The sequence below is a fragment of the Anas platyrhynchos genome, chromosome 2 (assembly GCF_047663525.1).
Source record: "Anas platyrhynchos isolate ZD024472 breed Pekin duck chromosome 2, IASCAAS_PekinDuck_T2T, whole genome shotgun sequence".
NCBI classification, from domain to species: Eukaryota; Metazoa; Chordata; class Aves; order Anseriformes; family Anatidae; genus Anas; species Anas platyrhynchos.
In genome coordinates, this window is record NC_092588.1 from 44,738,146 (window position 1) to 44,763,690 (window position 25,545).

The 25,545-nt window shown below is 43.5% G+C and overlaps 1 protein-coding gene across 2 annotated transcripts in view; it reads right to left on the reverse strand.

Moving 5' to 3' along the window:
* GAREM1 (GRB2 associated regulator of MAPK1 subtype 1) overlaps window positions 1-25,545 on the reverse strand; it is a 101,138-nt gene that overhangs the window by 7,055 nt on the left and 68,538 nt on the right. Inside the window, exons 3-5 of one of the 2 annotated variants that reach the window (XM_027452172.3) lie at window positions 16,781-16,911; window positions 7,913-9,091; window positions 2,169-2,335 (exon numbers count right to left, since the gene is read on the reverse strand). In XM_027452172.3, coding sequence (XP_027307973.3) covers window positions 2,169-2,335; window positions 7,913-9,091; window positions 16,781-16,911 — 1,477 coding nt within the window. The remainder of the gene's footprint in view (window positions 1-2,168; window positions 2,336-7,912; window positions 9,092-16,780; window positions 16,912-25,545) is intronic. The other variant, XM_038174002.2, reaches the window with a different exon arrangement.

Sequence of the window (25,545 nt, forward strand, 5' to 3'; positions counted from 1 at the left end):
AACAGACTTATAAAATCCTTACCTAACACAACAGAGGGAAAACAACAGTTGAAATAATTGTTTTAATTACTCACCTCTCTCTCCTGGAAACTAATTACTCAAGGAATAAACTAGGCAGCCATTCTGTGACAGCTCAATGAAAGCTGCTTGAAGAGGGCAGCAGCTTTCAAAAAAGAGCATGGTTTTGAATAGATTGCCACAGCTTTCAGAGAGTGAAAGAGGAAGCCAACCTGGACTTGCCCAGCTCAAATGCAAAGGACAGACACATAAAAGCAGATCTAATCTTCATCACTGGAAAATTAGTCATTAAACTCAGCTCCATCATAGGCAGTTTCCCTCTCTAACCACTCACTCTCCACTCCACGCTCTCCAAACTTTTCTCTTTTTCTTGCATAAAGCTGCCAGCTAAAAACAGTTGAACATTAAGAATAGACTTTTTTTAAAACTCTTACGAAGGATACGCCATCCACTGGTCATCTCTGGCATTTAAAGGCCAGTTGGTGTAACATGCACATTCAAAAGCATTTTTTCACAGATCTGGGTATTGGGCTGTTCAATTCAGAGTAGATAGTCAATGAGGTGTTATAAACAACTACACATTCAGAGGAATTAAAATGATTGATCCTGCTTCTGTTCTCTAATCCGATACTAGAATTGGGAATATTTAATGATTTAAAAGATTAATGGAATCACCAAAAACTGATGAAGTAACATAAATAACATTTTCAAAGTGCTTCCTTACTCATCCTCCACCAGAATTAACCCACTGGGACTCAGTGCCAAAGGACACGAGAAACCTTAAATTTACAGGCATTTTGGTTGCAACCCTTCATGATCTAGAGGATAAGATCACTAATCAAAATGGCAAGACTTAAAAAGCAACTTTCTAGCAGCTTCCTCTGCAGCACTAGGTCAGTGCAACCAAAATGGAGATATCTGGACTGGACTGGACCCAAGCTGCAGATGAACATAATACAAATTTTGTGAAATCTCAGGCAAATAATATCACCTGCATTCCTGTGAAACCGTACTTCTCATTGTTTTCCTGGTTTCTTGGGAGGCAGATGTATTGTTAGCTATGAGGAGAGAAAACAGCATTTGGTGGGCCCCAAATTCAGGGAGGTCTTGTGCTCAACCTCCTGTGGAGTAGACCTTGACAGAACTACCCAACAGACTTTCATAAAAATAAATGAGTAGCCTTGATCTAGAGTGATCGTTGCCAGATACACAACGCTAAGCTGCAAATATGCGGTATGGCTTAGAAAGGCAATTCCAGTACAAGTTGTTATACCAATTACATCTAGACTGAAACAACTGCAGTGGCACTTCTGATCAATTCATAATACTTGGACAGGCATTATCCTTCTACTTTCTTAGAGACAAAATTGAAGAGGTACCAAAACTAATGGCAGCAAGACATTAAAGTCTAAAAGGAGGTAAGGCTTCAAAAGCCATATACGCTTTCTCAAGGCAAAGGAAGAACACTGCAATGGTAAGGAAAGACATGCAGCCATGTAATTCAAAATCCACCCTCAATTTTCGACTAGCCCGAGTGGATTTTCCAGTCTGTGGTTTAAGTTTGTGCTGAAGTGGGTTTGATCTACAGGCTGCATGGCTGCATTTTGCTTTACCTCGCTTTGCAGTCAGTGGTGTCTGCTGACCTCTCTGTACTCCATCACACCCACCTGTAGGTTCACATATAGCTGGCACTAAACATTTCCTGATTACCATGCCCCTCTGTGCCACCAGTTAGCAAGAGCTGGTTGCACTGGATGCATATAGGACTGAATTTCCTCCTGAAAACTACCTTTGAGCTGATCTGGTTGGAAGATTCATGCCATTCAAAAAATATACATAACTGCAAGGGATTTTCCACTCAAACAGTCTCTGCCATCATATGGTGAGATTAGCTACAGCAGCATGTGCAGGTATTTAATATAAATTGCTATGTCGTATGTAATAAAACATAGTTTTTGCTGGAGCTCTGCTTCCTCTTCAATTTTTAGAAGTAACATGATAGGTTAGCCCATTTCAAGAACAGTCAGCAACTCTGACTCAGTACTGTGCCCTTATAAGCAAGAGCCTTCAGGAAGACTACCCCAGTTTCAATACTGCTAAATGTAACTTTCTCAAAATGCCAAGTGCTAGCATGAGGCTCACACACATACATGTTGTGCAGTCCTGAAGAATAGTAGGACAGAGTAGGGCTGGGAGAGCGGGTCTGTTGTCGTGCAGGTTTGACTGTGCGAGGAGGGATGGAAGGACTGGTGGAGGATGGCTTTGAACTCCGTGGAGGGACAGGGGGAGCATTCAGGAGCCTGCATTCCTCTTTCACCTGTACAAAAGAAGGACACATAAGTAAGCAGCTAGAAAATCTGGGCAACAGCACTCTCAGCCAGATGAAGCACATCTGGTTCAGGCTTATTCTACAAAAGGAAATAATTAAAAAGGGAGAGGAAAAGAAAAATGATGCTAAGTATATACATTTGCAACAGTATGTGGCTGTCATAAGGAAGACCAAAAGAATGCCTTATTACCAGCAGAGCTACTAACAGTCCTTTTGGGTACTTTGAAGTTGTTTGATATCCACTCATTTAAAAAGCAGCAGCAGTGAAACTATATAAAAAAAACCTTCCAGTAACATACAAAACCAGACAGACTGTTCCAGATATTTTACATTCTGTAAGAAGCAATTCATTAAGCTTAAATTCTATTAGTGTTGTTTATTTAGATGTAATAAACCAAGCTTACGTAATGAAAAGATCTCAGCAGACTCTGATGTTTCCTGACTTATTTAACCAGCAATGCCCAGCCATCCAGCTCTAGGATAACTCCCTGCATCCCTCCCCAAGGACTAGCACACGCATCACATATTTACCAGATGCACCCAGGACTTAATCTATCTGCAAGAGAGCACTAAAACAGACTTGATCTTGGTGGTTCCTCCCAATTCTTGCCCTTTGCTCCTCCTGAGAGTGCTGCGGTGGTTGGGCTGCTCCTCCCTTCCCATGCACTGCCCAGCAGAGCAGTGCATGCTCCACCGGCCGTGCTCTCTGTCCCCGTCATACTTCTAATGCCAACCTCATGTAGCAGGTGTGTGGAGCTGCTTTTCACTATGTAAATTATATATTTTAGGTTGGATCTTAGGATGAACTTCTTTACCGAAAGGGTTGTTAGACATTGGAACAGGCTGCCCAGGGAAGTGGTGGAGTCACCATCCCTGGAAGTCTTTAAAAGACGTTTAGATGTAGAGCTTAGGGATATGGTTTAGTGGGGACTGTTAGTGTTAGGTCAGAGGTTGGACTCGATGATCTTGAGGTCTCTTCCAACCTAGAAATTCTGTGATTCTGTGATTCTGTGATATAAACACACCACACAACAAAAACAACAAAAATGTCCCTTTTCCTTCGCCTTCCTCTGTGTGTATAAATCATGAGCTCAAAGTGGGAGACAGCAGTTTTCCAGTTATTTGGATGCTGGCATTCAAATCTGGAGCTTCGGTCCTTCTGCCACTGTCAAAGCAGTCCAGGATAAGGTTAACTACAAACTGTACAAGGTAAAAGGTGCGGAGCGGAAAAGGCTGCTCAAATAAGGCACCCGAAAGGATTTCAAGCAGAAGGACCTCTTGTTGCCAGCCACATTTCAGATCACACCAACCTTCCTTCTAGGTTGCAGTGGATAGCTTTGGTAAAGCAAACAAAATGGATTGGGGACTACAAGGACTTTTGCTGAAAAGCTGTATAAAGCAAAAACTACTCGTGAGTTGTGTTATGAAAATAGAGCAGGTCTTCAGTCTACATTCCTTCAGAACTGACTTTAACATTAAACACGAGGAACAGAGCCAACAGGTCTACTTACTGTAGCCAGCTAACTTTCCAGCTCATGACCGCAGACTACAGAAAATGTAGTTTGGTCCTGCCTAGGGAGGAACAAAATGCCAGGATCTATCCCCACAATAGAAATGATGAAGACCTTAATCTTGTCAGGACACACCAAGGAAAGCAAATTTACTTAGCAGGGCTAGAGGCGCGTGAGGCTACTGAGAATTAGGCAGCAGCAGATCTCCACGGTCTCCTTGGTTGACATCATCTCAGATGCACCAGAACGGGGAAACTCTCTTTGAGTTGGAAAGTTAGAGTTTATTTTTAAATTTAACAACGCTGCAGAACTAAAAGTTATCTTAGCAGTTCTGCAACACATAATTGGCAATTAAAGTGATTTAATTTATTTAAAAACAAAATAAATGCGGAACCTTTTGCAATCCACTTCAGTGCTTCCAGAATGCAACAACCCATTTAGTGCTTAAGTAAAATGGAAAATCGGGGACTGGGACATTGTAGTACATTTTTCCCTAACTCAGAACAAGACAAAATTAGAGGAACTGCCTGACAACAAAAAATACTGACATAAATCTTGCTCTGAGGGTTCTTATTTGCTCTTTCAAGAAAAAAAAAAAAAAAGAATCAACTTTATTCATGTTTGTTATTGAATTCAGGCATAAAACTCTTCACCCATTTTAGTGCTGTGCCCCAAGGACTTTTTTTTTTCTCCCCAAGTCAGACTAGGCAAAGTTAATATGGCATGCTATTGAATATATGCCCGTGGGGTTACAGAGACTGTTCAGGGGAGCTCTTGGAGCAGAGCGGACGGTCAAGGGGTTAAAGAAATTCTTTCCTGGGAAGACTACTGGCATTCAGAGGTACTGGCAGAGCGAACTGTGCCAAGCTCCTCCGCTGACCTAGATTGCAGATCAGAACTGGGCCGTAAATAATACCAGTTTGCAGTCCCAGTTGGTCCCTGTCACAAGACTGCAATTACAGCTGCCAGGCACAGCCCTCGGGAAAGGCAGCAGAGGATTGAAAAGGAGATTTTGCAGATTAAACCGACAAGAGCAAGGGGAAACTTCGCAGGAGATCCGCGCTTGCAGGGTCCAAATGAGAAGTAAGGACACCGAGGAGGGAGAGGAGGGGAAGAGCGGTGGGGTGACACGACGACTGCCTGGGTGACTGCTGTTGCTACACCAAAACGCTCTTTCACCCAGCAGCACTCGATGCCATGCGGCTGCCAGACACACAGAAAGTGCATGTGCAACGAGAGCCCCGGGATTTTCACTCCCAGCCTCCAATGCTCCTTTCGGCGGCGATCCCAGTGATGGTGATCCATCCCGATGGCTCAAGCTGCCGCAAGGATTGTAGGCAGCACTGCAGCTCGTCTCATCCTCCGGGGTGCCACAAGCCCCCAGGGAGCAGTCTGGGTGACCCCCCCGCTGCTGACACTCGCCTGTGGGAGCGTGAACCTCCGGCACGGCACGCTCCAGCCCGGACACGCCGTAAATCCATCAGGAAAACAGCCTCTGGTTTTATGCAGATTAGTGCTTTGGGACTGCAGCAATTGCTGATTTACAGGCCTGAATTCAGAGGGCATTTTTGTTCTCTCTCCCCGCTTCATGCCACTTTGATTTTCTGAAAGGTATTTCGGAAATACGCATTGTATCAGGCCGCCTCACCCAGCAGGTGAGGAGAAAGACAGAAGAGCTCCCAAAACACCTGAACCTCCTCTTCTCCTACAAATAGCTCCTGCACACATATTTTAAATTTAGTACATTGCAAGAATACAATTGCCTGCCAACCTTTACACGGAAACACTATGGAATATCATTCTGGAGGGAGTGATGACTAAACCTCATGTTCACCAGCAGCTACCGAGATCTACTTATTCTATAAATACCCTGCAAGAAAAGCAGGCAAGCATCTTGTCAGCCCCAGCCCCCTGATGAACTCGGTCTGTCACTGATACTCACTCTAACGCTGTCCCAGGAAGCCACAGAGCTAATTCTGAATTATTATCCCATCTACAGAGGCGTGATTCTTATTTTATTTTACGAGGTTACAGCCCTGCCCACCTCTAAATGCCATTTAATAGCGTTAGCAGAAATCAGTTCTCCTGCATGGCGAGGAAGCTGTGCAGAAACTGCTGACAGCACTCATGGCCATCACCTCATCTTTGGTAAGACAGACACGACAAAAATGTAGGAGACAGGCGTGCACCCCAAATGCCACCCAGAAGAGCTCGCTGTGCTGCAAGCCGCCGGCCTTCCTCCTCGCACTCCTCTCTGCTCCTTGGCCCTGGCCGTGTTGCTCCTGTGGCCCTGCACTGAAGCGGGTCATCTCGCAGAAATCAGCGGGGAACTAATCGTTTTCCAGATCCAGACCTGGCTCCCTGCCCAGGCGCAGGGGTGCCAGAGCCAGCGCAAAACAGAAGCCAGGACCATGAGGCTGGGAAAGGAGGAGGAGGAGGAGGAGGAGGAGGGTGGGATCAGCCCCGTGGCGGTTCACATCAGCGCAGGCTGCCGGGGAGCCTCGTCCCGACATGGTGCGAGCGGGCGCTGCTCCAAAACCATCTGGACAAAGCTTCGGCTCAGACCTGACCTCGAAGGCAAGGAAGCACTTTTGGGCTCCAGCACTCAGATATAACACGTAAATGCTCTTTGTGCTAAGAAGACATAGTGTCTTGACTTCCCTGTCTTTGCTGAAGCTGCTGCGGATGCTTTTTGGGGGAGCTTTGAAGGGCTGCAGTTGTGCTTTCCCCACCTGTGCTGGCCTTTGTGCCTCCCCTCTCCTCACTGCAGCTCCCCAGCGGCTGCATAGCCTGGTGGTGGGAGCAGCACGTTCGTCCACTGAAAGCAAACCCAGCACAAAGAAATAAAATGGTTTTCAGCCACGTCAGGTTTTCAGCCTGGCTGTGACCTGCCTCACGATGGAAAGGCTGCTGCCAGCACTGCCGAGACTGTGAGATTGCAACAGCAAAGGGATGGGGTCACCACAGTGTGCTGCGGTTTGGTGAGCCCCAGCTTATTGTTCAGCCATGGTTTTGGAAATACTGCGAAATTTGCAAGCGGGATGTTTTTATTTAAACTCCATCAAAAAACTGCGAAATTGATTTACCGATTTGTTAAATAATAACTTCTGTCAAGATTCATTTGATCTGAGTGTGTATCATTTAATCTTGCTAAAGATCCCTAGATGCTCTTTTCTGGGGGAAGTTTTCTTCCTTTTTTTTTTCTTTTTTTTCTTTTTTTCTTTTAAAATGATGTGTAGGACAATACCAAGGGACAATGCAATGGGTGGATTTTCCACCAAACCCACACAAGCTCCTATAGGCACAACATTTTTATATTTTTGCCACTGAAGTCTACAAAACATTTCAGGTTTGGAAAAGTGATTTCTCCCAAGTTTTCATTAGAAACCCTTGGGCAGGAAACACATTTTGTTTAAAACTGAGTCTTCTATAAGGCTAATTTCTGAACTCTGCAGAGTTCCTATTTAGACATACTTTCCTTCAATAAACACTACAGAGTGACTATGTTAGCTATGTTTTGGTAAAATGTGGTTGAGGGTAACGACACTTAGTATTTCCTCAAATTTAGCAGGGAAGACAATCTCTCATTGACAAACATTGCAAATCTGTAAAAATTCTAGCTGTCATTATTACAGCCTGTTAATCAGAGATGCACACACTAAGGTAACCTGTGGCAGTTCCAAGTGGGTTCGTGTCTCACACACATATTCATGTCCCACACACTTCATCCATGGAAAATATGAGAAAACAGAACACATGTAGAGAGATGATGTTGAAAGAAAGGGAAGGCAGTGACCTAAAAATTCTTAGATCTTGTTTGTAGAAGCAAAAAAGCAGTAAATATCACTTGGAAGTATCAAGTTTAAGATACAAGATCACTTATATTAAATATAATCTGATGCTTTATAGGACTTACAGTTGGTAGGAGAGTGCACATCTCCTACCATTTCCTTGCCCTGCATGTGCCCCAACCCCATCGAAGTCTTCTCCAAAGAATTCCCAAGCAAACATCTGCTGAAAAAGAAACAAACCAACATAAACAACCCTGACTTACTGCTTCAGATTTGGGAGGCACTGGAGGTGGAGGTAGGGAAACATCCGAAGACTTTGTTGTTGCTCCGACGGTCCCAGGCACAGGAAGAGATGCAGTACCGCACTTTGATCGGAAAGACCCTCTGTAATTGTCACATTTGCTCTTCTCACTTAGCGAGCGAATGAGAGGCTGCTCTCCAGGCTTTCCAGAGCCTTGGTCCAACCACAGCTCTTCGTAAGGAAGCTCCGGTTTCGTAGGCAGAAACATCGATTCCTCGCTAACCTCAGGAAAAAGGTAGTCGCTGCTACTGTCCCCAGAATCCTGGTACTGAAGAGCATCGTGAGAGAAGAGGGCCCACTCGTTACACAGATCCCTGCAGCCGTGCAGGTTTACCTCGCTATTGCCGTGCAGGTTGTTTCCGTAGACGCACACCGAGAGCCGATGGAAGGACTGCGTGAGCTCGTCCCGTGCATAGCTGAGCGAGTTGGGCACGTGGGTGTGCCCGCTGCACCGGCTTTTCTTCGGGCTCTTGCAGTCCTCGTTCCAGTCAGCTTTCACATCGCGCACGGCCCGGGAATACTCGTCTATGTCGAACTGCTCCTGGCATATATTAAACCAGTGCTGGATGAGGGACTCGTGCCACAGCTCCCCCTTCACAAGACTGTCAGGTAGAGTGAATTTTGGAAGCGTCAAGTGCAAGGGAAAATGCATGGGAATAATTTTGTTGCCACGAAGCACGCAACAAACCACCACAGTCTTGGTCTGAATGTTGACGAACTTGTACCTGTGCCCTTCACGGATAAAATGCAGGTCGTAAGGGTTTCTCGGGGTAGGACTCGGCACAGTCACGTTAACAGGCAGCCTGGTTTTTTCTACTATATTGCGAATGGTGTGCTCACCTTCTTGCATCTGCACCTCCAGCGGGCTGCGGGTGCTGAACTTGCCCTTACACTGGAACGGGAGACTGATGCTTTCATTGGTCCTGTGGTTCATGCAGATGAGGCAGGGCATTTTGCCTCTGCCGAGCTTGCTAATTGAATTAAGTTTCCCAATTTTTTTGAAGATGGTGTTGAGTCGGGACTTCTCCTTAGAAGATTTTGCATAAAGGATTTCTGCTTGCCCCATTAAAGTCAGCTCATCCCCGGTGCTAAGGGTGATGTTGTAAACTTCCGTGTCTTCATTGCATTCACCTGAAGCCACCTGCAAAATAACAATAAAAAATTGTTTTTCCCTCACTGAAGACAATATTCCAAATCATATCAAACCTACTAAGACTGGACTTAGGAGAAACCAATTTCATTTGAACAGCTGAGTAGTCAAGTGTGAAGTGTTTAACCCAAAGCTTGGCCCAGTAACTTTTTTATTGTTTTACACTTTCTTGCTTTTTAGTTTAGGAGAAGCAGCCACCTGGAACTGTCAAAGAAGGCATGAGAACAAACATAACCAACTTCTAAAGAAAAGACATATCCCAGCAATTCAAATTCATTTGTATCATACAGCTTTGAGAGAGCCTGTCTGGATTCACTTGCATATCTTTTTCCACCCCCCTTGTTTTTGCTGTAACTTATTTGCCAGGCTCTTGAGGGAAGCAAACATTTTTCTTCCACCATCTTCAGCTCCCTGAGGAGCAGAGAAGGTGATCTCATCATTACAGATGAAGCATATCCCTTTGATATAATCTCTTCCAGGCTAGGGCGAATGACAGATGACATCTAGTCCCTGAAGGAGAAGTGAAAGATATTGGTTCTGTCCCACATGCCTAACTCCCCCTCTGCCTTGCTCTCCCAGTCATAGACTTCCTTCCTCATTTTTTGATCATAATTACAATTTGAGAGATTAAACAACATATGCACAGCCATGTGTGTGCATTTCTACTATGGAAATTGTACTGGAAAGGAAAAAAAAAAAAAAGCAAAACAGATGTCCAAGGCTCATTTGCTCCTGAAGTTATTTCCTTAACACTGGAATAACTCTTTATGCACAAGATTGCTCTGCTTCCTATTTGAGTGGCTTAATGTGAAAGGCCTTTTTCAGGGACCTAACAGAACTCACCCAGCTCTTCCTCAGCAGCTGCAGCTGCTTAATCATAAAGGAAGGTGCGTCAGATAAGTACTTCTGGCCTGTTACAGACTGTTTTATTCAGGAATACTGACCATATTAAAAAAAATGCAAATGCAAAAATAAGGTAGGATAACATATTCCTTCCTCATCTACACCACCACTAGAGACTTCATGTAGCTGCGTGAAGTCCAAATTCCAGCCTTCAGAATTGGATGTCATCACAGGCCAGCCACTGCATGAAATCGGGGCTGTAATTCCAATTAGTTAATAATTGAGAAGTGCTGTAAATAATCTTCCCCTTGTAAGGACATGATCTGCATATTTGTAAAGTCATGGTTATCTTCCGGAGCCCTCGCCAAGCAAACGGCCAGAAGAGGTGTGCCTCCCGAGCCGTTCAGCTTCAGCGCTTCCTGACAGGAAGCCATTCAAGCCCTGAATTATCTAAACAAACACTGGTTGGTCTAATCCAGGAAACCACTAGGATTTTATCGTACATAATACCCATTCACAGCGTACACCACCGGTCAGACAATATATTGAAATGCGGAGACATGAAAGGAAGGGGCTTGGATGTCTTTGCTGATAACAGCGGGATGACGCTTATTGCTGTTTTCTCCTCAAAACCACGACCGAGCGCTGCTGCTGGTGAGGTGGCCCTGACCTCGGGGGGCTGAGGACACACAGGGCTCTGTGCACGTCCCATTCAGTCCCCTCTTCTCCTCTTGCAAGGGCACGTTCTGTAAGAATAGTGTTTTTTAATAACTACAAATCCCCTCAGGTGGCTTCTCCGGGCAGCGCCGTCTGCAATTTTCACACGAGCCAGCAATGTCCCGGCTTCTTCTCGCCCCCTGCATGGAGCGAGGGAGGTGTCACCACCTACAGCTTTGCTGCTCTGCTGCTCTGCCGACCGGCGGTTCCCTAGCAAGCCCCAAACAAACAGCCCCTGCACAAGGACGCTGCCGCGCAGGCAGTGAGCAGATTGACCAGCAGAGCTTCACCTCGAAGGGCTCCTCAAGCGTGGGCTTTATTAGAGGCATCCATTTCTACCAGCTGGGAGCATGGGGATTTTTACATTGGACATGTTTAAAGACAAAATTACTCTACATCCCCAAATCTGGAAAATATTATTGCCTTTTTTGCAATGCAAAAAAGGGTAATAAGCAAAATGTGGTTGAATGTTACCATGCTGGAGCAAAAGAAGAATCGTGCCACTATTGTAGAAAAATACTGTTGCACTATGAGAAAAATACTGTCGTGCACTCTTCTTAATGAACAAAAATCTGTTAGGCGCCAGCTGCTGTCCAAATCTGTAACAAAGAACTGAAAAAGTGAAACCAAAAGTCTACGAGTGCACAACTCTGATTTCACTTTGATTCCCAAAGCCTTGCTCTGCTGAAATTAAGGCTGCAGGTACACCTCAGCAGGCCAAGGATATTTTAAAATGTAAGTCCTGAAAGTCCAGCAAGCTAACTCCTCTCTTCTTGTCCGAGGTTGTTTAATTTTTCATTTTTATATTTACCACATGCTAGTTAACATCTACAAACCATACACGGTAGGTAAATATTTGTTGCAGAACATTAGCAACAAACACATCCCTCGTTCATACCATACATAGCAAACCCTCGAAAATCATCTAAAGACATATGAAAATCAAACTTGATCTGTCTTGCTCACTCAAACGTTTTAATTTACTGGTGGCCACAACATTTTCAAAACTATTAAAAATAGGGCCATGGACTTCAGTACAGGTTATTGGGTAAGACTTGCAGAATCCTCTAGGTCAGACAGGACCTCCAGAGATCATCTAGTCCAACCTGCTCTTCAAAGCAGGTGTAGTTACAGCAGGCTGGTCAGGGCCACATCCAGTTATATGTTCAGTTTCTCCAAAGATGGAGAATCCACATCTTCTCTGGGCAACCTCTTCCTGTGTTCGACCACCCTGATGTTAATAATTTAGCCTTGGGAGCATCCTGGAATAAACCCTTCCCCAAACATACTTCTCTTCCCAGTTGTTCTCTCTACAAGTGCTGCTTTATACATCAAACCAGTGAGTCTTTTAGTTTCACTCCTCCCTTACCTCTCTTTTGCCCTTCCCATCCCATCTTCACTTTCTGGTAATAGGTGAGAGCAATCAGTGCTCCTAGCTCTGAGGCAGTGTCTGCTACATTACTCTGCAAAGCCATTTAGAAATCACTAGACACTCTGATCGAACAATCCCTAACAGAAGAGGGGACCCACACAACCAGAAGCAGCCTACTCCATACCACGTTCACCCTCCGCCTTCCAGATGCTGATCCATACTAATGGTCCTGTACCGATGCCAGGATGCTGACCAGAAAGGTTGCTGGCTTACAGACATCTTGTCAAACATGTTCCAAAGCAGCGTCGGGTTCAGTCACTACGATGCTCTAAACTTGCAATTCAATAACCATTCAGAAGCCAATTTTATATCTACTGCAGAAGACAGGCATCAGCAAAATGATGAATGATTATTTAGGCAACATGTTCTTTTGGGAAAGCTCAAGCATATTGTTTCTTTTGCTTAAGGAAAGGTTAACTCAGAAATAGATTTTGATAACACCTGAGTCAATATCCTGTCTCGAGCTCCAATTGTTCTAATTTGTTATAGTTTGAAGCAGAAGTCTTTAATCACTTGGGCATGTAAGAACTCCTTATAAAAATGATTTGTAGTTTTATACAGCTTGTTATACCTGCTAGATCTTATTAGAGCAACACAAGCATCACATTGCCAGTAAAAATCCACAGTTAGGACTTTTTCTTAGAGCTCTTTCTTTTTTAACTATGAAGCCTCTGATGCACAGTTACTGCATGCAGTTTTTACTATTAAAGCCAAGGGATCAATTAGAGCATTTTTTTTTTACAGGGCGTAAGAAGTGGATAAAGATTTTAGTTTAATATAAAATAGACAGTGTTCAGAAGACCTATAAGCAGCAAAGAGAAGCAAACTTTTTCAAGGAAGATGATTAAACTCACTGAGACAGCATTTTCTTTTCTTTTGTAAATGTTTGCCTCACAAGACAGAAGTAGCAAGCACAACTAACTCTCTGTGGTAGTGTATGTGTGCTTCCCTCTCAGCTGGCCAGGACTTTGCCCTGATTACTATGTTAAAAACTGGCTTTGGTGTTGTTTTAAGGGTGTCTCAAATAAATCAATGTTCCAAAATAATGACCTGAAATGTGACAGGTAATACTGCAGAGCTCTGACATGACACACCTCTCCACATGGGATGTCAGGAAGGCCAGCACAAGGCACCAAAAGGCAATGGAGGCAGCAGCTCTGCTTCTCTCTCAACTCAAACTATACACCAGACCCTGGAGGAAAGAGGTTGGTAGGCTCGTGACACTGGCATGAAGCCATATGGTGGTGAGGGGACCAAAGCACTCATTCCCAAGATGCAGTACTACTAAATGCCTGCAAACCTGCACACAGGCTGATTTCATCAAGCCACTGTTGCAGCATTTCAAAACGCCAGTGTAGGTATCTACACGCCTTCTGAGTACGTGCTCTTTGGAAGCTCAGGGCAAGTTTATTAGGGCCAGCAGGACTGCAACCAAATCAGGATATCACCTATACACTGTACGGACCAGCACAGTTAGACCAGTGTGAAAAGAGGATCACATCAAACAAATCAGCTATCAAAGTTTACACTAGCCAAACAACATCTTTGATAGGAAAGAAAAGAATCATGATAGCGCTAGTTAACTCAAACTCGTGTATCTTTTCCATCCTGGAAATGCTCTGCAAACAGTTTCACAGCCTGTCTAAGGAGATGGAGCGGTATCTTCAGGACAAAAATGATATCCCAAAATATTTAAAGGATCCTGGAACACTGAGTGGGATGTTTAGAGAGCATCTTTCATGGCTTGTCCGATGTTCTGTCAGACATACAGTTCCTTTTTAGGATAACTTTTTGTGAATTACCTCAGTATGATTTGCAGTTTTTGTTCTGCCCCCGTCTTAATATGAATAGTTTCCTGGATATCTGCATAGACTGCTGCCTATATGGGACCCCAGCATCCAACCACAGAAACCTACTGTTGTTGGTTCAGCAAAAGCAAGGGCCCTGGGGTAGCTCAACTTCCTTATTTCACTATTTTTTTTCCAAGCATAATGAATTAGAAAAACTTCATCTTTGTAGCGTAATGCTGTTATTTAAACAAAATTCCCTGCAGTTATGCATTGACTATTAACACAAAAAAAAGCCATCAGCTATCTGTTCAGTGAAGAATTGACAGAATGCCTCTAATTTTCAATCAGTAATAGATCAAATACCTATGGACCGAGTGCCATTAGCTTATCCCCAGATCACTCTGAATTACTGTGCCTGTAGATGCCGCTGGCTACCAGGTACTTGAGGCAACTATTTGGGTATACAAGCACAGTACCGATATATATGCACATCCAAAGGAACTAACAGAAGTAGCTCTAGCTGTTACAAAAACATTGGTTTAATTTAAAATTCTTGTTTGCTTTTTTTGTGAAAAGTACTTGGGGCTCTACCTTCTACTCCCAGCTCTGCTTGAGCATCCATTACAACACTCCTTCAAAAATACCACAGGTCCTAAACGTCCTGCCCCAGCACACTTTCCAGAAAGCCTGCCCAGCTGGGAACAAGGAGGGAAAGGAGATTCATCTCTGCCTCCCCCAGGGTAAGGTGGCTCATTCTTCCCTTTAACAATGAATATACAAATTAAAATAAAACCACCCCCATAGAGAAGATGCCACAGCACATCATAATGAGAAGGTAGGTCTCTAAACTACAGAGCTTGCTGCAAAATCCTGCCTAAGCAGCAAAGGATTTACAAGGAAGAGCAAGGTTCACACAGAGTCAACCACAGCAGTGGCACATTGCCATGTTCAGGCAGACCTCAACAAGCACAGACAAAATCATACAGTGACTGTCCAGTGGCATCCTGCAACTCTACAGGCTCTTTCTTCAAAAACTATCTGTGGAATTTTTGAGTGTTTCAGAACAAGAAAGAATTCCCAGACTTCAGGGTTCCTCCTCACCTTAAGTGCTTCATTAGACGCCTTAGACATTTTTTGTTTTTGCATCAGATTAGCTACCTTCTGACATGCTTCTCTGAATTTAAACCAGCACACTGCATTGGACAGAAATCAACTGCACTCCGTATTCTTCCCTTGGCTCAAATCACTTTGACACCATCTCCCTTATACTAAAATTTTAGTGTATGTCATTCTGTTGCATATAAGGAGTTATTAAACACTTAACAAGTCTGGTTACGTTCATTCATTTTTTGGAAGATGACAACCTTGGAATAGACTTTTATGAAACTGGAAAAACTGCCAGGAGAAATACTGCCAAGATAACTGTTTAACTAGGTTAAACCTGGATTATTATTGCTGTTATTTACATGAAAGAGTATGACTATAATATCTTTTAAAATGGATTTGATATCTAACAGTAGGCTATGCTTAATCCTGAGCTTGCTAAATGAGAGAGATTTAAGGACACTTGTGCTAAACTCAAGACACAATGTTTTAAACTTTAAAACAGCCTTATAAAATCATAGCTGTGTATTTTATTGTGCCACACTCTTGATTTGGTCATAGATCAACTGAGAAGTATTGGCACAGCACTGGATAGAGCTAGCAGCTCCAAGATAATACTGTTTTCCTGGGTAGAAATGAAATTTTCTTGTTGCCTTGATTTGGCTAATTATATCCTAAAATACAAAATTTAACTTTCTCCTGGAGTCTTCATTTGTGAAAGGCTCCGTTACATGGCTCCAGGTTAATTGACAGCATAAATGAAAACAACCTACTGTCATGAAAGGCACGAGTCTGTGTCACTAAATGAATTAACTAATGAGCTTTTACAGTTACGGCAGTCTTCAGCAATCTTGTTTCACACCTATAAAAATTGCAGACTAGCTGATGTCCCCCAGCTCTAGCAATGCAAGAAAGAGAAAAAGACATTAAAAGATTGTTATAAAACCCCACACCACTACACAGGAACGAGGAACTCTGTACTGGTTATGCACCAGCAGCATCAGCCATTTTCCCTCGTGGAGTACGCAATGCGGATATGCACCAGTGCATCCTGGCTCTAAGATGCTGTTCAACCAGCCTCAGGTGGTGTAACAACAGAAGCAAAACAGGTGAATTTGAAGGCCACTCTGGTCTGTTCCCAGAGCTGACCTACCTTATGTGGTGTCTTACTGGAAATATAGGGAGAGGAGCATGTTCTGTCATTGTCTTGTGCCACCTCACAACAATGTTTGGGGACGGGAAGCCCTCTCGTGGTCTTGCTGACCCTATGACGAGCCCAAGAGGTGTGTGTGCACAAACACACACACAGAATAAGCCTGTCTTTTTTGGAGTTGTTGTTTTTATTCACAATGTCACTTAGCTGCAGTGATTTTGAGAGAAGCAACCCCATCATTTCACTCTGCAGGCTATCTGAGAATAAGGCTTTCTGGATAGGGATTTGAGCAGCTGCTGCTAGCAGAGAATAAAATTCAGACTGCTGGAGGGGGGAGGAGAAAAGGGGCAACAAGCAACATTTGTTTAAAATCTGGCAGCAGCATCCCAATTAGATGAATTATTGGATAGATCATCAGGACTGCTCCCCGAAGTGCCATAGGATAGGAGAGCCCTTAGAGGACGTGTTGATTTAGCACTGCAAAAATGATCCTGAAGAGCACCACTGCAGAAGGCAGAACTAAAGACTCGTTTGTCTTAAAAATCACACTTCCCACACAGTGCCGTTGCTCACTTGCCATGTATATAAAGGTTGTAACAGTTAATCATTTAGACAGAGATAAATATTTATTCAGGGACTACCTTAACGTTGAATGTTATTTCCTCCATGACGTAAACTCGTTCAGGAAATGCTTTAGCCACCTCCTCCACACTGTTAAAATACTGCACTGGCTCCTTAATATCTCGGTCTTGTTCCAGCAGCTTAAACTGCCCTGAAAACAGATGATAAACAGAAGAGTTGTAAGATATTTACATTGGACAACTGTCACTGTGGCAACTGCTGGCTCAACTTCTTCACTATTTTGCTCGGTCAATTTTTCCGGTTATTAGCAGCCAAAATACGAAATGAAAGATTGCAAAGAGCCTTCTGAACCTGCCATGAAAGGCACCCAGTTCCACCAGGGCAGGCTGAGAAGAGCGTGTGGGAGTTGAACTCAAATTTAAAAAGGCCCTTCTATCACATGCTGTCTAGAAATAGTAAATAACTATTGAGGCGTCTGTGTTTGTGTACTTAATTCCCTCTCACAGTATCTATACAGATAGCATTTTTGGCCCCAAACATTAGAAGCTTTACAGAAAGAAAACACACCCATTACAATAAAACCTCAAAACAGTAAACATATTCCTTTTTTTTTTTTTTTTAATATATATTTTAGCATCATCAAACTGCTATGAAAAAATGTGGGGCTACAGCCCTTTTCCCTAACGCTGGAACAGCACTGAGCTTTCCTTGGTCATGAGCTAAGGCCTTTGAGGACTTTTAACACAGCAAGAAATGAAACCTTACACGCTTAAAACTCTTTTGCAGGTGGTCACCTTTGGAAAAACGTTAGGAAAAGTGTTCCTCACTGCCTTCCCCCCCCCAGCAAGGCCATATTCTCAGTGTTGGGAACCAGCAGGGAGGGAAGCACCATGGGCTTGGGACAGCAAGGTACTTCAATCGCTCCTGGCATGTCATGAACATGAAGTTTAAAAACTTTCTTTTATAAATACAGTGTTAATGGAAAGCTCAGGCAGATACATTTGCTGTTTGTATGACACAAATCAGTGGAGGGATCTTCCCAAGCTCAGAGACATTAACTACTACTAGGCTGAAGGATGATCTCAGTGATCAAGCACAGCAGGACTCGTTGTAAGAAACAACTTGAGAAAATGAGTAAAAGTCTGACTGAAATCTATGGTTTGCACACCTTCTGTAAATTGCGTTTTAAAATTAGCAAGGCACCCAGCCACTGGATTATTATTCACAGCGTTCAACTCCATGAAAATCCACCCAGTACGTCAGGATGCCAGCCACCTACAGAAATACCTTCTCGCTCCTTCAGCATTTTTGTGCACCACACTCTGCTGCTCCTACGTATCCCCATCAGACCTGAGGACTCACCCACACCCAAGGATTTCGGGAGCTCAGCAGGTCCCAAAGCCCCATGAGAAAGACTTGTCCCAGCCCTGCCAGGCATGGGCACAGGCACGCACCCAGACAAGCCAGCAGTGCCCTGCTCCTCACCCAGCTCCAGCACCTTGCTGGCCGAGGCACACTTAACTGGTATGCCTGAACGCTGTGGTTGTAGCCTGAATAGCAGCTTTTAAGCCAAAAGACTTCCTTTAATTCCCTTCTCTACATTACTTCTTTCTGAAGTGACCACAGTAACTTTAAGGTATTATTAGCAGGGCTTGGGGTGCTGTATAGAACAGCTGAAGATGCTGACATCTCCCACTTGCTGTTTTGCAAATGTTAATAAGCTTCACCACACTTCAAAAATCAGTTGCCTTGGAGTTTTCCTAACTAACTCTGTGTCTGCTTCAGGACACGCTTTTATTTGAAGTTCAGCCAAGACAACTGAAGTACTTCAAAGACCAACGCTAACGCTTCTGTAGCAGGAACAGGCAGACCTTCGGTCTGACCTGGTGAAGCCATTCCTGTAGTGATCTACATCGCTGTAATAAAGCCAGGAATGGCTTCACCAGGTCAGACCGAAGGTCTGCCTTATGAAAGATCTGTCTTTGACAGACGTCATTAGCAGATGTGCAAGGAGGGCTCTGAGAACAATTAGTCCCTCTTTCATGCCTCTAGGAGGAACCTGTGGCTCAAGGATGCCCAGAACAGGGAATAGTTACCTTTGGGCTTAGTAGCTCCAAATTTCTTCCCTGTAAGCTTAATTGCTTACTGAAGGTGTCTAAAACTTTCACCATACACAGGCCCTCTACCTGAAAATATTATTGCAAACTCTTCTTCCACAGGCTTTACAGTGCCTCTAACATAGAGGGCAGAAACTTCATGAGCGACAAAGCTATTCTGCCCAGCAGACACTCCAGATAGCCCAAGAAAATCTACAGCAGATGGGCACTTGAAAAAAACACCTCACATGCTCAGCAGAAATCTGTCAGCATCCTCCAGCTGAATTCCTCAGCGCACTGCTCTGAGCCTGATCTGGTGCAGAGCAATCAAGGGGCTGTACAGATGCACCCCTGGACAACAAGCAGGGAGGTACTCTGGCAAGAGAAGCTGAACTTGTGGTGTGACTGATGCAGGAGGCATGGAGAGGGAGAGTTGAAGAGAGGAGAGCCACACTGTTTAATCCCCAGGCCACCATACAGACAGGGCAGGCCTGGTTTGGGGATTTCCCTGTCAGCCACATCCTAACTAGGAGGAAGATGCTTTCCCCAGCTCCACAGGTCCTCCTCCCTCCAGGAGGGAGGAGAATTTCCTACAAAGGAAATTCAGGTGTGTGGGGGAACCGAGTGCAGGCACACCTTTACCTACATGGATCCAGGACATCATGCAGCAGAGGGGCTAAGAGTTGCACCAGGGAAAGCCTGATAGCATAGAAAAATAACCACACCAGAGCACAGAGCCCAAGCCCATATTTCATGGATACTCACTAAGGGCAAGACATTCTTAAATGTTACAGAGGTTGTCACATAGCAGTCTCCATGGGTTGACCAGAGGCTGTTGCTCTTTCCTGCTTACTTCTGAATTACTCTTCAGGGAGCACTGTTGTCCTCTTCAGCTAACAACCTGTCTGTGACCCTAACTGACTGCCCAGTTTGGGATCTGGCAGTCTGATTTGCAGGATTCCCAGCTGTAGCCACTATTCAAGGCAAGCTGTGATTACAATTTATAATGGTGTTTTATATTTAAAGTCCCCTGAGGAAAAACACAGACAACACCACTCCAAGTTTTAGTCACCTCAGACAGATCTAAACCCAGTGGGGTACCTCTGATTTAACACCCTTACAGACAGAGCTGAGTTGAATACGAGACTGCATGGAAGCTCCAGAAGTTTTTGAAACTGTGAGATATTGCGGTGATAACATTTTGCTAGTCCAGAAATGAATTAGGAAGTCTCACTTGAAAGTTGGAATTGAGTTGGGTGCAGTAAGAAGGAATTCACATGAATAATGAAGGAAAATATCATCTTGAATAATAGTATTACCCGAGCAATATTCACACAGCACTTTGAATGAGGTCTTTAATCCTAGGTTTCCTAGTTCCTCTGTCTGGAAGCATACTAATATTATTTTACTACAACTGTGATGTACTTAACAATAGATAGTTTGGTGGCAAAAAAAAAAAAAGGCAGTCAGCCATCACAACCCAAACTTCTCTACAGAAAGTCCCAAATTCCTCACCACAGAACAAACTCTTTAGGGCTGTGAGCAACTGGGAGCAGGGCCTGCTAGCTACCGCAGACTTGCACATGTCCTCATAAAAAAAAAATCAGCTGGAGCTTTGCTTCGGTACAAAGAGATGCTCAGAACCATGTATGTAGCTATCTGTGTCATCCTCCCCTTCCTTCAGCTGAGCCGCACAAACACAAAGCTGTCTGTGCCTTCACTGCTAATAAGCAGCAGTTCACGAGGGGGTTGACGACAGAGGAGTACATACAGATCCCAAAGCACATAATAGAAGGGCAGCATTAATCTCCTCCTGTTATGAAATCAAGAAGCATTCTGTGCATGGAAGCTGTCAGGACTGGATGTTAAAATGCTTCACCTTTGGAAAAGATAATTTATAACTCCAGATTTTCTATAGATGCTTTTTTGAAATTTATATCTTCACTGAAAAAGGCAGACTTTTATTGGAAGGAGAGAAAGAAGGGCAGAAGAGGGGCCTGCAACACACATTTAAGCCAGATGTCAAGTAACTAACTAATGGGGAGGAAGGAGACAATTTCTGATTATGTTCCTCCCCAGCCTCTACTCAAAGTGCCATAAAACTGTTTGAAATACAAGTCAAATGGACACAAGTCTCTCTCGACTCCAAGCTGAAGTGAAATTTTATCATCCTTCACCAAAGACAAGGTTTCATCAAGAGACTTTACAAGACCGACAGCAAGCTTAAACAAATCACGGTACAATTTAACTGTGTCAATTTGGAATTTAACAAAAAAAATAAGAAAAATCTAAAGTTAAAGCTATACAATTATAGAAGCACCCCATCCCCCCACTCTCACTGGTAGAAAAAGAGTAATGAAATGTTCCTCTAGTAAATCTGGGCAGGTTCAGAAAGATCAAAGATTTGTTATATCTGCATGGTCCACTGAGCAGGTATGGCTACCCCTTTGCAGCCAAGTGCAAGGGAGTAATGAACTACTACTGCAAGCTTTATATCTCTTTATCTTTCAGTCTGGCCTCTGGCAGACAGGTTATTGGAACAGTTTCATTCTAGTATATATTATCTGCACAGATGATGAAATCTTATTTCCGTGTGAAGGTACTTACAGCAGAGATGGTAAATCCACTACTGATGGAAATGAATATGGAAAGATAAAATGTGGGTAAAGATCTAAACCGGGGCTTATCCCCCAGTTTATGGAAGTGTTTATTAAAAATGAGGAAGGAGGTCAGTCCATCTCCGTTCTTGCCACAAGTCAGACATTTGTGAGCAGGATCTGCCCTGGGTCATTAACTAGCCTCTTCCAGACTTTCATTTGCATCTGCCACTTCCACTGCTTAGGCTCTTGCAAGTGCAATCCATCTCATTCAGGTATTTCTGTAACATAAAGTCTGCTGGTTTTAGCCCCAATCTACTCTTCACACCCAAACAGTCCAGCTGTTATACATGCTCTCACTCGTATATCCAAAAAGAAAATCTCCCTGTTCTGTAAATAATAAGAAAAAAAAAAGTAGCTGCATGTCATCTGTAGAAAACATGGAAGGTCACCAAAACATCTGCTCAGCTGCGTTCACGGGTAAATGTTTCTCTAAGGAGGCAGGAGTTGTATTGTCTTTCAGCAGCTTTGGTTATTTAGCAAGTCTCACATCTCTCTATGTGAGACTACACGCACAGCCCCGTGCTTCCCAAGAATGTGCAGACAACACAGCAGGGTAGCCAAAGTACTGCAGACGTTTATGTTTCATACTATTTGTTGACTGCTGACTGCATTTCGGTATTTCAAAGAATAGCAGACTTGATTCAAAGAGAAAAGGCTCTCTACCTGCCAGGATACCACCATTTTGGAAAAAGACAATTTCTGTCTGCATCTTTTAGCATTCCCATGCATCACGATAATAGGAAATAACTGTCTTCCACTGCAAAAGGGTGATCTTTGATAAAACTCGGCAGATATAAATAGGATAAAGCTAGAGAGTAAATACGACATGGTAAAGGAGGGTGCACAGAGGTGGCTCACTAGATGTCAGGGAGAACGTCAGCTTATTTAATCACTTTTCACCCCATCAGCTGTCACATGCCAGAGTTATTTGTCCCTACCTAATCCTCAGACAAGGCAGCTGGTCAAGAATGAGCATGGCAAACCAAGACTCTAAAATAATAGACTGAACACAGTCTCAACCCCAACCACTCCAGCCTCCTTATATATTTTTTTAAACCTTTTTTTTTTTTAATTTAATTTGACAATTGCCCAAATGCTTCTGCACAGAGCCCACATGTTGTTGTTTCAAGGAGCGTTGGTGTGACAGCAGTTGTAGGTGTCTAGACCTTTGAAAAGGGAGAAACAAAAAGAACCTGTCTCGATCTGTGATGCAGCTATTGTGTGATTGGAACCACAGTGTAAAGTTAGTATTGTACCACTTTTGGGGATGTGTTACTAAATAAATGAGAAATGGTTTGGCAGACATGCAGAAGTGAGTGGGAAATTAATGCCTTTCTTTGACTCTGTCATCTTCCAGCTTGCTGTAATCCAGAGCTTGTTCACAGTTCACAGAATCACAGAATTTCTAGGTTGGAAGAGACCTCAAGATCATCGAGTCCAACCTCTAACCTAACACGAACAGTCCCCACTAAACCATATCCCTAAGCTCTAAAGCTTCTTCCCCACAGGACAGAAAATTACTGCTGGGTTCAGGTGTTGTGGAGCAGAAGAGCCCCCAGACCCCACTGCAGAGGAGACAGCGGAGGGAGAAAAGATTCATTATGGAAAGGAACCCCAAGTATAAATGGAATTACAGAACGCTTTGTTCAACAACGGGAGCAGACAGTAGTCCTCAAGTCAACTTGTTCAGACAGGCTCAAAGCTCAGTGCCCACGGAGAGGACAGGAAAGCTAATCCCCTGCTGCCTCACCTGGGGTTCCCATCAAAGGAGCTACCAGCTTCACCTCAGATGGGGACCTGCCAGCAAACTAACACAGGTATGATGCTATGGTAAGTTAATTGCCTCAATTAAAAAAAAAAAAAAAAGAGGAAGTCAACCTAATGATATGGATTCATCCCTATCTGCCACACTGACAGGTTCTGAGAGCTATATAAAAAAAGTCAGGAAGGGAGGGTGCAAAGAGGGAAGAAGTTTTTCTGAGTTATTCATAAGAATTTATTTATTTGTGTATTGCAGCCTACTGAAAGCATGCAGGAGGCTTTAGAAGGGTAGAGGATACAGTGGGAAAATACAAAACAAGAGTCTCAGGTACACAACTTCCAAAGAGTAACAACTGGGACGCAAACCAGAAAGCTACAATTGATTCTTCCCTTGTAATCACCACAAAATAGCTATCCAACAGGCTTTGAAGTACTGCCTCTGTTCTTCAAGAGCTGCCTGTCTGTACTTTTTCTTGAGGGGAGGAGGGGGTAGCAAAGGACTTCCTGTGTCCCCATCTGTCCCCAGTCTTTTGGAAATGTTGGGAATGGATTAAAAAAAAACAACAACAGATGAAACATGAACTAGGGCCATATCTAAGTAAACACAATACAATTAGAATTCATCAAGAGAACTGGAGCTAAACTTATGGCCCTGCAAAGCAGAGGGCAAGGCACAATGGCACATTCAGTCAGAGATTGTGCAACGCTTAATGGGGAAGGAGACCATTGGATGAATAGTTTTACTTCTCGGAAGTATTATCGAGATTTCGAAGCCTTAAATGCCTTTATTCCTCTCTGTGTTATGTCTGCTGTACAAATACACTTTCAACCATGGCAGAATGAGTCAAGCATCACAACCTAGTGAGACATGTCGAAGCAGAGCATCAGCACACTGACGCATCGCCTGCACGTATGCACACAGTTTGAGAGATCAAGGGAGGGAATCCAACCAAGTTTCCCACACAGCAACACAATGCTTGCATTTCCCATCAAAACCTCTAATCCTGTGCTGCTAAAGTGAAGGAGATGATACAGTCCAGTGTTTTTTTTTTTTTTTCCAAATCTTACTTCTATGACTCTTAAGTGGAATAACAACAACAAAAAAATCTGATTCTATTGGCAGCATAACAAAGAAAAATCAGTTCAAATGATGACTGATGACACTTTAAAGTAGATTTAACTAACAGATACTGCATGAGAGGGAAATTTAGGTTACTGATTATGTAAAAAGACAGACAGGGAAAACAAGTCTAACCTCTAACCTTTGTTTCGTAAGTTATTATCATCACAAATACTAGATTACCACAATGAAACGTTCCATTTTGTGGGGCCACATGTTGGAGTGTCTGGACTGCAAGAAGTTAACTAAATTCAACTTACTCACTGGGTTAGCATCGATCTAACTTGTAATTAACATAATTTCATTCCTTTCCCACGTGCTGCCAACAGACACCATGAATGCTCCATAGGCAGCTTTCTGTCTGCGTGTGAGTTCACACACTCCAGTGGTCATGCAGAGCAGTCTGGTGACTACTGCACTGTCTGACTTTCTTAATTGTTACTAACAAAAGCTGTTGCTGGTTTCCTGTTGAAAAGTATGATCGTACACACACAAGATGGCACGCTCTCCTGGTGAACATCAGGGCGAACTCAGATTGCAGCACAACAAGGCATCAAGAGAAAAAGTTTCAGAAAGCCCAACTGAAACAACCCAGAGCTTATGTGACATAGTGTTGAGATGACTTTATTTACAAGCAGATGTCTGTTGACAAAAGCTTTTCTTATGTGACTGTTAGTGCTGCTCCTTCCATGCTGCAGTGGAGACCCACCTACATCTCAGTTGTGAAAATGGTAAGTCACCAAAAGCTAACAGCTCAGATTACTGCAGCAGCATCCAGAATCTTTATGAGAATGTCTGCTGGAACTGCCTGCCACCAGAGGAGATGTGAAACGAAGGTAAAGACAACGTGTCCCTCACTTAACAGAAGCCTCCACCAAAAATTGCTGTCTTTTATTTGAAGGATTGGAAAATGACTTAGAACCAAAGGTGAAAAAGTATGTGAGAATAGTTCTTACTGTACTTTGAATCACTTGTCTTACTTAGCAAATACATCCTTCGTTTATACATTAACACTGATTTAGGGCTAAAGATCAGTCCTAACGAGTGGTGACTCAGCTCACATATGTCAAGTCGGAGTTTAGTATCGAACCTTGCATTGGATGGCAGACAAGTCCCTTAACAGACTCTTGCTTGGCTCAGGAAATTGAACATGATATGACACTGAATGGAAAGAGAAGAAAAATCAC